A 13564-nucleotide genomic window follows, 5' to 3' on the forward strand; every position below is an offset into this window, starting at 1 on the left:
TCTTTTGACCATCCCCTTGGCAATCTCACTGTTCACACTTAACACTTCGCTTCCTCTGCATTTGAAGTCATAATGGCTGGAAATATTTTTGAAAGAAAGCATGTAGGCTACAAATAAATACTGTGTCACTCTAATTCCAAGTGTTAAAATTTCGACAATTAAAGCAAACCTTGTGTAGTATAAGGTATATTTCCTCATAGGGAAGTTCTGGCTAAATATTTAAATTGTAATCTTGACATTATGTTAGCTGCAGTATGCAAACCTAAAATGTTTTAAGGATGTGATGAAGGGTGTTGAGAGAGCAGGGTTGATTTTAAGGTGACCAGAAGATAAATTAAAGCAATCTAGTTGTCTTTTATTGAAGGGGGGGGATCAATGTTCAGAAAAATTATTATGAAAGTGAACAGGCCAAGCTATCATTCCCCCAGAGATCCTGTTATTTAATACATCTGCTTTGTTTTTTTCAAATATTTCCTTTTTAAAGTGTTTGAGAATTGATCAGAATCCTATTGTGTTTGAAGGCAAGGAAAATTACAGTGCCAGTAGAGCTCGTTTACTGATGCAGAGGTCAAGTATGGAGGAGTATGTGTTCCCTAGCAGTGTCGAGATGGCTGTAAAACACACTGTCTTCCAATGGCTCTTTTTGAGCAGAAATACCATTTTTTAATGTAGTAAGGATAGGCTGTGGTCATTGAAGACCTCGGGTCTTTTACTTCTGAGTAAGGTGTCAGGATTAGTCCCTAAGTCACGTCCGCTTTATGAAATAAAAAGCAAGGAAATTAGTTTAGATGCTTCTAAGTGTTTTAATCCCCTGTGTCTGGGTAGTTACCTTCAGTGTGGCACCACAGCTCAGCTGTTTGCTGTGGAAGCTTGCTGTGCTTCGCAGTCACAGCCCAGTGAAGGCTGGCGTTCCTGAAGGCTGGCACATAAACCTTCCTTTTCAAGAACAGAGCATAGGTCACTCTTTGTCTCAGAACATTTTTCTTGTAAAGATCTGGTGCTGGATGGGTTTCCTGTAATTTACACAGTAGTTTAACAGCTGAGGAACTCACTAGGATGCTGGAGAGCTAAATCTGTTGTTCAGTAATTGGTGCCTCTAAGCTATAGCCTAGTGGAGAGCACCCTATTCCTTTGCTTAGGTGGAGGCTGTTTCACTGTACAGAAAATAGTGCCAAGATTCATAGTTCAGAGAAAGTGTGCACAGGTAGCATGCCAGGTGCTGTACTGTATTAATCAGCCTTCAGGTACATAAGCAGTCACTCATGGGCTTGGCCCAGTCTTTCCATCCCTTTTCAGCATGCTCTGCACTCATATTCTGTTTTCCTTTTGTTCTTAGACATCTTGCTTGGAAGAACACCAAGTTTCAGGCTCCCAGGGAGACCTGGACATGAAGTTATTCAGGCATTTCAAATCTCTTAACTTCTGTGTATGTGCAGAATTGGCCTTTATGCTAGGGGAACTTTGAAGTGAGAAAGGGAGACCCTGAAAAAGCTCAGATGCCTTTGAAGAAGGCAGTTTGGTGGCAGATGGGCAGAGCCTTCTAGGAAAGGGGGTTTCATTTGAGGACCACTCAAAGACAAGGGCGTTGGAGTCATTTAAAAGTTACTGGTTTCTCAGCTGACAGCAGCTGTTTCTCAGTCAACACACAGCAATGAACCACTTGTATGTCCCTGTGCCTTTGCAGGGTGTGGACTGAGCAGGGGTAACTGCCACTGGTGGTGGCCATACTGTGTCGTGCGGCAACATGGACCTGTTAAGATGGCCCGTCACACACCCTGCTTTTGTTTTCTTACCCTCGGGAATGTGGCACCAGTTCCCAGAGCAGACTCAAGATGGCTATATCAGGGACCAGTGTTTCCTGCATGTTGCTCTCGAGAGTTGGATACCTTTTAATGGAAATCCATGTCTTGTTCTGGGAATCTGAATATTAATTGAGTGCAGAAGTGTTTTCAGACCTAAGCATATTTTTCTCACTTTCTCTTTCTCGTTCTGGCTGATGAACACTTGAGTTACCTCATTGAAAGTGGAATAGTGTCAACAAGAGGCTGTGCTGCTTTAGGGGCTTTCCCAGAAGCAGCTAAAGGTTGTCCAGCTGTGAGATTTGAGAGTGTAGGCAGTAACAAGCCATGTGCTCTCTGGCAACTGCAGTAGTCAGACAGACCCCTTAGTTTTGCGATGAGTAACGCACTGCTGCAGTTCCATGCAATGATGATGATTAAGGGAGTGGAGCATCTCCCTTATGAGGAAAGGCTGAGGGAGCTGCATCTCTTTAGTTTTGAGAAGAGGAGACTGAGGGGTGACCTTATTAATGTTTATAAATATATAAAGGGTGAGTGTCACGAGGCACTTCTCAGTGACAACCAATGCTAAGACAAGGGGTAATGGGTTCAAACTGGAACACAAAAGATTCCACTTAAATATGAGAAGAAACTTCTTCTCTGTGAGGGTGACAGAACACTGGAACAGGCTGCCTGGGGAGCTTGTGGAGTCTCCTACTCTGGAGACATTCAAAACCCACCTGGACACATTCCTGTGTAGCCTCCTCATCTGGGTGTTCCTGCTCCGGCAGGGGGATTGGACTAGATGATCTTTTGAGTTCCCTTCCAATCCCTAACATTCTGTGAATCTGTCTCTATCATCGTTCCCTTCAAGCACACACCCCCAAATATAAAGGCATTTCCGAATTCCGCACACAATCAGCAGATGGACAGCACCACGTCCCTTGCATTATCATCACTGTTGACAATTGTAGTGGAAATGCCACTATAAACAGCAAGAAGATCTCAGTGACCTCTCTTCGGCTATTCCCCCTTAGTGGGGAGTACCTGTATGTTTGGAGTACTATCTAGTACAGCATGCTGCTAGACACTGGTGCACTTCTGAATTCTGTACTGCCCAAAATATCATAAAAACTGAAACTGCTGTGATCTTGAAGGGTCTGTGGCTGTACTTTCGGGAGATGTGTTTTGTCGTATTTTTTTTTCCACCAATAAACTAATATGAAACTTGTTGCCTCAGGAGAGCAAGTCAAATGAATTGGTAAGAGGCTGTGCACTACCATATAGCGACATTTCAGCCTTGTGCTTAGGGGAAATTGACTGCAAGGATGAGGAAGCAGAGCCACGTATCTGCAGTGGTTGTTGCTGGATTTCTTATTCCATTGGTTTCTGCTGAAGCGTTAAATACCGACTACTGCTGGAGACAGGATATTGAACGTGGTGTAGTTGTGTACGTGCTTCTCAGAGCTTCTGCTTCCAAAGAGCTGAATGAACTCCCTTATTACAAAACTTCTGTTCTAGTCCTTGTAATTAAATAATATAATAAAAATGTTTCATAATTTAGCCGTAATTTCTACTTTTGACTTACAAAGACAAGTTTAAACCTGCTCATAATTCCCTGCTGCTGTGCTTAGGAGCTGGCAGACAATGTAAAATGCTTTGTCAGCAAAGCAAAACAAGTGATTAGAACTAAATTTCTGTTGCACTGGAATGAAACCATTGTATTCTTGCCACCTCCATTCCAGGATTTCCTATAGACAGACTTCAGTGTTTGCTGAACTATTATTTGAAATAGGCCCTTTTTTTAGCTCTCAACTTCATGTTATTTATCCTGTTCTAGCTTCATATCAGGCTAGAAGTTGGTTGCAAACCTCTTCATACTGTCATGTTGTTCTTTCCAGGAAGCAAACTGGTGTTGGGGCTTGAAGGGATCTACAGGTTGTCTAGGAGACATTGAAGCTACTTGGTACTAGAACAACTGTGAGGAAGATACCCGACGATCTACTCAAGTGCTGTGCTTAGAGGGTCAGAACGTAGCAGCTACATCACTGAGACTACCTCTGTGTCAGTTTAAAAGATAAAAAAGTGCAGGCTAAGGACAGCATTCTCTGTTTTCTGCTGCTAAGTGGTAGGGAACAGTTCTTGTCTGCTGTGGCTAAACTGTCAGCCCTCTGCCAAAACCCAGGTGCCCCCATTCAGTCTGCCTGCTGGGAACAGTTCTGGCACCTGTGTTTTCCAGGAGAGTGTGAGGTGGCCTGGGCCAAAACTTTGAAATGTGCTAATTGTTAAACAGTATGGCCAGTACTGGAGTCTCTGCCTTAACCAGGTCTTACTAGTAGCCGTTTAGCCCAGCATATGTTAGCTTCCTGATGGATTTATGTTTTTTTAAACATGCAACCAAACGGTGGTTGGAAGGGTGCTCTGGAGATTATCTAGTCCAGCTTCTGGGTGGAGCACAATGCAGTTGGTTTGGAATTAATGAGTCCTAACGGTAGCTGTAGGGATTGAAAAGGTTCTGTTTCAGAGATTAATGTGTTTTTTGTGTTTTTTGTGTTTTTGTTTGTTTGTTTGTTTTGTTTCGCTCTCCTTGCTTTCAGTGGGATTTGGCAGAACCCTGTCGTAGGTCCATAGCACTAGGTTGTGTGTCCTAGTCAGTCAGCCTAGCATGTCAGCAATCCTAGAGAAACTTTTTGCGTGGGTAAGTATCAGCAGCGCTTGCCTCTGCAGTGCTGCAGGCTGCATGGTGGCAGCTGTGTGTCCTCTGAGCAAGCTCCAGCTGTCCTTGGTCTCTCCTCAATTAGTTAAGGGTACACTTTCTCATTAATCACATGCAAGTCATGTTATATTTCTACCTCTGATGCTAAATTTTTGCTTGAATACTTTGCTTTATAATCTACTCAACCCCAGGAGCATATTGGGCATCTGATTTCTTAATGTAGGAAGGAGAGAGTTTGGGAAGCAATTGGTGTCTCTGGCTGGAGTGGAGAGTTTCTGAATTCGAGGCATTTATTGAGCACTAAATTCGTATATGGTCTTTGTGACTTCGTTGTCTTTTATCTGTCTGTAATATTGGAATTACCAGATGGATTTCTTATAGGGGTGATGTGAACACTGATTAGGTCACATATATTTGGCAATGGGAAGTGTAGTGTTCAGAGTGGTTTCTTCTTATTTAATTTCATCCCTGATTATGAACATTTCTTCCTCCTGTGGCAGCCAAGGGAGGGTGTTTGAAAAGAAACTCCCATTTATTTCCTTGTGGGAAATTTCACAACATAACCTAGAAGTCAGGGATGCTATTGACATCAAAATAGGAAAAATACTTCCTGGAACCAAGGTGTTACCCATTATTCTAGCAAAATAACCATCTCCGTACAATGTCAAGTTAGAGTATGACTTTGCTGTTTTTTTCAGTTCTTGTGTCCTCACTGTTTTCTGATTAATTGTATCTTTTTTCATACTAAATGGTTATTCAAGACTAGAAGTGGCAACTTACTGATACTTCTAATTAAAAATGTCTTTCGATATTATGACTGAATATTCTGCAGTTGGATGTTTCAGTGCCTTGTTGTCTCTGTTCCTGTTACAGGTGCATGTGACAGCATTGCAGCGATGAGTGGAATTTTGAAGAGGAAGTTTGAAGAAGTTGATGGCTCCTCACCTTGTTCCTCTGTTAGGGAATCAGATGATGACATTTCTAGCAGTGAAAGTGCTGACAGCGGTGATAGTGTTAATCCATCCACTTCTAGTCATTTTACTCGTAAGTACTAAAGTTGTGTATCTAAATAATTCTTTCTGTTGCTCAAAATAAATTTTGTGGTTAGATGAATATGATGATTTTAAATTGAACAGGGGATAAAATGGACTTTTTGTGGTATTCAGTTTGTGACTTGCTCAAAACAACTTAGCAAACTTGCACCCTTTTGTCTCCTTGTTAACTGTATAAAGCTATTTGTCATTGTAAAAATTTGAAGTCACTTGGAAGCCCCTGCCTATTTGCTGTTTGAATTATGTAGCTGTTTGTAGTTAACACTGGGAATTGTGCTTGAGGTATTTTAAACAGGTACTGTAGAGAAGGTGTTTTAGGTAAATTTGTTTATTTTCCTCAGATAAGTGTAGTGTAGCTGTCAGCTGTCTGCAGTGTTGTATTGTGAGAGTTCTTCTCTGAAGAAAATAATACACTTTCTTTTATTTGGAATTGAGGAACATGGTGTATAGCCACATTAATGCAATCGCTTCTATTCTTCATGTAGGGGAGGGTATCTCTGTACCAGGCAATGGTTTCATGTACAGATAAGAATTTATTTTGAAGTTAGTAAAGCTAGGTATATTATATGCAGCATATATATGTAGGAAGAATGAATTTATGTCTTATATTTGCAGTTTATGATATTTGGTTTAGGTGGTTTTATAGTTTTAATAGTGAACTTCATGTTTTAAAAAGCAGTGGTTTGCCGCCTTCAACTCTGCTGCACATAGATCTCCCCATTGGAGTCAGTGGCTGTAAAGCTGTTTTCTTAAGACTCTGGGCTAAGGAGTAGGTGATCTTTATAACAGTGTGGTTTAGACTGTGCCTAGAAATCATGTTTGTAGCATGTGAAATGAATGTTCGTATAATGGATTTATTTGCCAAATGCTGCTGTGCAGTTTGAACTAGGATTTGGATGTGAGGGTCCAGATTATCTTGGCTCTAGTATGGAACCCTCCGTTACGCAGGCACAACTTTTCAAATGTGTTTACATGTGACAGTCTTGATGTGGTGTATCATATTTATGATGCAGTACTATTTTACTGAAATGCCACAAAGGAGTAAGTGACCCAGTAAATGTCTTTAGTACTATTAAGAAATAGCTTGGTGGCAATGTCATCTTTTAACTTCTGCACCTGTTTAAGGACCTAGAAAGATGCAGCAGCTTAAATTCCAAGAAATCAATACAGAATCATCCCAGTATTATATAAGGCTGGCTTGGGAAGAAAAGAATTGAACAGGTGGCCTTAGTGCTACATTTGAATAGGCAAATCTCAGGGTCCTCAAGGAGAAGACTTTCAGAGACAGTTTTCTGTGCCACTGAAACGCAGCATATGACATTCTGCCTTGCTCTTACTGTAATGCAGCGTACTTGCAGGAGCTTGATAAAGGTGATAATTTTTATTGGTAAGAAAATAGAGGATGTCAATGCTCAGATGAAGTGTAGAATAGAAAGGGGGTTTGATCCCTACCTAATTATTTGCATCTTGCATCCAGATTCTCTTCCAGCATGCATCATTATTTTGAAACTTTACCAAGGACACTCCATGCTGCACATGATAGGGAAGTCAGATTTGTTAATTTATTGTTAAAATGCTGCAAGTGAGATTTTCCACCTTCTTCTTTCTTAATATTAAAGCATCCCAGTTACTTATATGTGTACACAATCAGCATCTACCAATTGAGCAGTGTTAGAAAAATCACTAGTTAGCCTTAAGCACATCTGCTATATATAAGAGCTACTGCACTAAAAAGGTGAGTCTTAGTGATGATGTATGATAAGAAAAGTTAATATGTGTTTGCAATAAAAATTAATCATGTTGATATTTAAAATGAAATGAGTAAAGATACTTGACAAACACTGAAAGATGTTTCTAACTTGATAACTGACTAGCTCTAGAAAAAACAGGGGTTTGTGAGATTAGATTTTTATTTTGTTTTATCCTCACATTTTTTTGAGTCTGTGTGCACTGATTCCAGAAAGCATGTTTCAAATAGACAACTGCTGAATTTTTTATATGCACAGGATTTGTTTTTATTTTGGTTTGTATCAGTTGGTTGACATCACTTGTGTGTGTGATGTTGGATGCTCTTTGGGCAGGAGCACTTTTCATTGTGTGTACTTCATTTTTTGTTTTTAACTTCTATTTTCTTTAACCTATTATTTGAAAAAAGCATATTTTCAGTTTCAGGAGGTGTTAAAAATGAACTGATCCTACTGAGGTTCTCAGCCCTGTCTTGTCAAAGCAGAATACGTGGAAACTGTCAGTGTTTGTATCTCGTGAGTACAGGTGACTTACAGAGCTACTAAGTGATGCTCACTGGAAAACTACATGCAGATGTGTTGTACAATAATGAAACTGTTAACAGTGTACATTGAAAGGTGCTTTGTTCATTTTTTAAACACAGTAATCTCTCAAAATAAAAGATGGAAGCTTTCCTATGTTGAATATTTGAATCTGCACTTTTAAGTGCATATGGAAAGGAAGAGTTCTGTGAGACTTTTTCAGTAAACAGAGTGAAAAGAGCCAGTGCAGAAAAAAATCTGGCTAGATTCTTTGCTTGTGTTAAATGCGTGAGTACCTCGTTGATGATGGAGGATATCTTTCTAAACCATTTCCTGGCACGTTTTACCATTTCTAGTTTGTGAGACACTGTCAGATCTTGTGTAGTGTCTTCCTTCTGGTCTGTTTTCATATAAGTAAATCTGAAGTTCAGTATAAACTCTCTTTTATTGACTGGAAATGTGCAGGTCGTGGGTGACCTGTAGTCACCACTGAGATCTGTATGTTAGGTCTTTAACTGAGCTTTTGAAAAAGCTTAACGTGGCCCTCTAAGTCTCTCCAATTGACCTGACAAAGAGAGATTTTTTAATCACTTGTAGCTACAGCTCTTTCAGTGCTTCAGCAAGCAGGCAGTTTGCATATAAATCTATCTAGAATAGCTGATGCATCTCAGTATTTACACAACCCTTGAAACAATACGTATTGGGTCTGATAAACAAGAATCTTTGAGCTGTCCTGCTCCATTAGCTTAAGGTCAGTTTAACCCGCCAGCTAATGAGGCACGGAGCTGCTGTGGATCATTCAGGTGCAGCAGAACCACCAGAAGACAGATTTGATCTCAGCAATTAACCCTACACGCTACAGCGTGATGGCAGAAAATACATGATTGAGATGTCCCTGAGGGCTCTCCGTTGTGACTACTACACAGGGATATTTACAGAATTTCTGTAACAATATATTCATTTAAATCAAGACAGCAACAAAAAACCCAAATAAATCCCTAACCTACATTACAGGTGTCGTCTTCTGAGTCAGGAAATGAAATTACAGTCTGTAAAGCATAAGCAAACGCTACCAGGTTCATAACCAAAAAATAAATAAAGGTAGTATTTGGTCAGGTATGTGTGTATATAGATCTGCACATATTTCATTCTCTCATTAAATGGTGATGGAGTATCTTCATTACCACGGGCAGATATAATCCCTGCCATCTTTTTTACTCACTTTTCTCAGTCTATTGAGGTCATTTCAGTTTGATTCAGCAGGCTGTTAGTCACACTACAGATGTACCTCAATAGATGCTAAAGCATATTACTAACTAGTCCACTTACCTGTCCCATTTCACAGCCCCTCCTCCATATCAGAAAGAGAGATGCTCATCCTCAAGTAGCAGTCCAAGCATGCATATGCCATATCAGTCAGGACTAAGAGTATTTATTATATTTTTCTGTAGAGGTTCATGGCATACAGGGTGGGAGCACACCCAATGCCGTTGCAGCTCCTTTAAAGTGCCCCAGTGAGCTAGGGCACCCCGCTGCCACAGCAAGCTGTCTTTGGAATTGCCCTTCAGGATGTCAGTACAGTGCCCTGACAGCTTCTGCATCTGTGTGCTGAGGGACACTGGGTTCTACACTCCAGCTCAGTTGTGGGGGATTCTTCCTGCCTTGTGGAGGTACCTGCCCCTAAATCCTTGATCTGTTTTTCTGATAAAGACAAATATCCAAGTTTAAGTTGCAGAATTGCATGCAATTGAAAGACCTGGGAAGACATCATTAAGTCCTGTCTCTTGCACGTTGGTGCTGGTAAAATCTCCCCATACCACGTGATCACAGATGCACGTCTTAAGAAACATACTTTGAGGAGCTGTGGCTTTCATCTGCTGTTTTAGCTTCAGTGTGGTGTAGCTGAAACTTTCAGATTAATGCCTTTATTGCAAAGGCTTCTCCACCTGCAAAGACAGATGAATCTCCAGCACCAGCTCATCTGATAAGGTGATCTTCACCAACTGGAGGTAGAACCATCACACAGTCTAGTTGCTGTCTTCCATTGGTTGTCTGTGACTTGCCATTGACATTATCACTGTCCAGCAAGGTTGCCCTGCAGACACCTATAATCAGGTCCTGTCGTTCTGCTAATTAAGGTGCTGTCTTTAAGAGTACTGGATGCCTTACGTGCATTATGAATGTGGCTGGTCGGTAAGGGTTCTGAGAATACCCTTTGATCTCTAAATGCTGCCACCATCTTTTGATTTTGTTGTTAAAGATAATGAGGAATTTGAAAATACAAATACATCCTCATTGCACTTTCAATAGGCCCTTAAAAGTACTGTTGGAATATTCTGGAGTCACTTAAATACTGAGATTGCCTCATCTATGTGCCTGTGCAGAGCTTGGAAGAGGGTATCAAATCCTTTGAAATCCTTATGAAGGTCTAGCTTCTCTTAAAATATTTTTATGTGAAGGATGAAGTTTTATTTGGTGTGAGGTCAATAGCACAAGACATTGCATGAGCTTTGAGCTTAAGCTGTGTGTTAATTGCTGGTTAATGATAGAAATGTAAGGGAGTTAGAAGTGGTGATGCTGGTTTATTATGGGAAAACACTTAGAAGATGTAGGTAAATACAGACATTCTTTTTTTTCATGCAATTATTTATATTGCCTGAAACCAGGCTTGGAATTTCCATGTTAATGAGGAGCACATTCTTGTCATTATTTGTCAGTTTACGTTATGAAATGCAAACAGGTTGAGAGATTCTCAGTTTTGATTTTCAAATAAGTCAGATCATCTGGGCAGTAAAAACTAAGAAATGCAAAGAAATTCAGTGTGATGTAGTGCAATATTTTCGTTCAAATACTCATACAGAATGACAGGGCAGGGTATGCCATGGCAAGGTTTTACCTGCTGACTTTCATCTTGAATAATGACTGTTGTAGAGAGAGTTTTTTAAAAACATAAAGAGGGGTTAGGAGGCAGGCTCCCCCTGGTTTTCAGAAGGTTTTGTGCAACTAATTCTATTTCTATATTTTTGCAAAGTTCTCTCCTATAAATTAGCGCATTTCATGTACTATACAAACAGAGAGACAGTGTTTACCTTACATGATATTTTATTGGCTTAGAGAATCAATTTTTTTTGTTGAAGGTGTTCATGACAAAAAAGAGAAGTCAGGACAGCTGAATAAGTAGTTGAATTTGTATCAAATGACTGTTCACAGACGTCACCCACAAGATGGGACAAAGGATTGCCTGTAGTGTCCTAGGAGAATTCAGCAAATACAATTATTATGCACGGGTGTCCTGCAAGGATCCATGGTAGCGGCTTTTCTCATCACACTGTTTGAATCTGGGGCCAAGGTCAGGAATAATCATCTACGAAACAGCAGCTGGCATGTAGAGTAAATGGCGAGGCAGAGAGCAGTTAACCATCTCCACTTCTCCCTGCAGCATGATTATGTTTGCTGAGGAAGTAAAATTAAAGCTTTCACTGAAATTTTAGCAGTAAAATTCCAGCTTTTAGCATGCATCCCAAGAATTTAACATTTCTGTGAGATTGTAGACAAAACTCTGACAGTGAGGTTAAATGTTTAACAAAGTACAAATGAAGAACCTCTCCTATTCTTGTCAAACTTGTCTGTGAACTAGTATTTTTCAAAAACCATTTTAAATGTGACATAAATAAATCTAGCATTAGGCAAGCATTCCCATTAAGCCTCTCCTGTGAGGTGAATTTAGCTGTTGCTTTACCAAAGAGGAAGGTACCTGAAGGATGGAGCAGTGAAATGCTGCTACGGTAGGTGTTGCTGTTCCACAGCGTGGTCCCTGTCCTGTCCAATTTCCAATACTCAATTTACACCAGAGTATGCAGTTCCCTTCAAGACTTCCAGGTTCAAATGTATTTTAGAAAATACTTCCCTGTCCTCAAGTCCACGTATTTCTTTGGGAGGGCATATTGTATGTCACAGCATTTCCTCTTAATGTGGATTTCTAGGCATGTAGGAAAAGTGTTTCTTCATTAAGCGTTTAAAATCTGTAAATTTAAAGTATGGAGACTCTTAGAAAAGCATCTTTTGGGAGGCAATTTGGGGTAGAAAGAGAGATAGGAGACGGAAGTAGTTTCTGGAATATGACCTCTTCCCAGGTTTTTGTTTTCTATGAAAGGTGCGAAGCGAGCTGCTTTTGTAAGTGATGTTCTGACCTGGATTACTGTGATGGATTAGGCTTTGCTGTTCTGTAGTGTTAGACCTGATGAAACACCATGTGGGAAAGTCACGGAGCAGGGGGAAAGTGGTGTTAATCTGTCTTGCCATGGTGGTTTATATGGCGCTAAGAGTATATAAAAAGCAGACAAATGTGTAGTGGAGTATAAGAAAAGCAGCATTTCCTCTTGCCTAAAATAGAGCCTTAGTCCAAAAGGCTGCTTCATACACATTTTTTCCATTGTTTTGAAATTTTCATGTGTTGAAGATATTTCTGCACTGGTGACAATGAATTGCTTTGCCCTCACGGATGCAAGAGCACTACTAATCTGCTGGCTGGCCATATGGTTCACATTTATTTTAATGTGTCTTCAACATCAGGAGAATAGCTGAGACAGCAGAAGAAAATGCTTATGTTTTGGAGTTCAGCCAGAACTGAGATTGTTTATGTTTCATAATCAAAGAACTACCAGTTTTGTCAGGAAAAAATGTTTGAAAAGCATGATGGGTTTAAAATGTCATTCTTATCAGGATTTTGTAAAATTCGGAAGTAGTCTTTGTATTTCCCTGACGAATACAATCACAGTGGGATCTCTTCCCAGGTGGGGGGGTTCAGATTGTTTTGGCCAGAAATGCCCAGAGGGAAATGCTCTGTCTTTCACCAGTGTCACACTGCTGCAGCTGCACAGCCTGGAGAGCAAAAAGAGGATGTTTGAAGGGGAATGAAAAGTGCAGCTGTCTAGTGCATTATGTGTATGTGAGAGCAATTCAGGAAAACTTTGTTTCAGTCTGCCAGCGCCTCATTACTGTTGCTTACCTATTTCATCAGTTATAATTTATTTATGTACAAATGAGACTTGGATGTTTCTCATAACAATACAGTGGACTGCTGGTGTAAATATTTTGGTTTTCTTCTTTGGAGAATTACTTTTCTTGGAATTTGGGAGCTGGGTGGGCCCATGATGACATGGTTACCAAAACATGAGAAATATATTATAAATAAATACAATAAACCTGAATCTGACAAATGTGGAAATAATTGGGGGGGTTGTGTCTTTAATTTTTCATAAGTTCACAAATAGATAAATAACGGTTATGTTCAGGGGAGAGAGCAGAAAATACAGCTTGAGGTGGAAAAGGAAGGGGCACCAGAAGCACCTGCAGAACTTTAGCGCAGCTGTGGCAGGAGGCAGTGGCTGGGGATGTTGGGTGCAGGTGCCACCCACCAGTGTCCTCCCTCTTTGCCCCTGCGCTGGGGCCGTCCTAGCTCGGCTGGTTGCAGAGGGTGGGAGGGCCAGCAAACAGACAGACAGACAGACAGCTCAGCCCTGTCCGCAGGGCTCATTCAGGACCTTTGGGAGGTCTTTTGGGAGGACCTTTTCTAAGAGTCTCCATACTTTAAATTTACAGATTTTAAACGCTTAATGAAGAAACACTTTTCCTACATGCCTAGAAATCCACATTAAGAGGAAATGCTGTGACACACAATATGCCCTCCCAAAGCTGCCGGCTTTCCAGTCAATGCTTTAAAAACACCTTGGTAGGGGGAAGGGACAGGAA

General features: G+C 40.6%; 1 protein-coding gene across 14 annotated transcripts in view; it reads left to right on the top strand.

Moving 5' to 3' along the window:
* The window catches only part of CSRNP3 (cysteine and serine rich nuclear protein 3), a 107816-nt gene that overhangs the window by 70987 nt on the left and 23265 nt on the right, over nt 1-13564 (top strand). For all 14 annotated transcript variants that reach the window (XM_065069701.1, XM_065069691.1, XM_065069703.1 and 11 more), the window contains one exon: nt 5368-5538. In XM_065069701.1, the coding sequence (XP_064925773.1) occupies nt 5368-5538 (171 nt within the window). The remainder of the gene's footprint in view (nt 1-5367; nt 5539-13564) is intronic.

The sequence above is a fragment of the Columba livia genome, chromosome 7 (assembly GCF_036013475.1).
Source record: "Columba livia isolate bColLiv1 breed racing homer chromosome 7, bColLiv1.pat.W.v2, whole genome shotgun sequence".
Lineage (NCBI taxonomy): Eukaryota > Metazoa > Chordata > Aves > Columbiformes > Columbidae > Columba > Columba livia.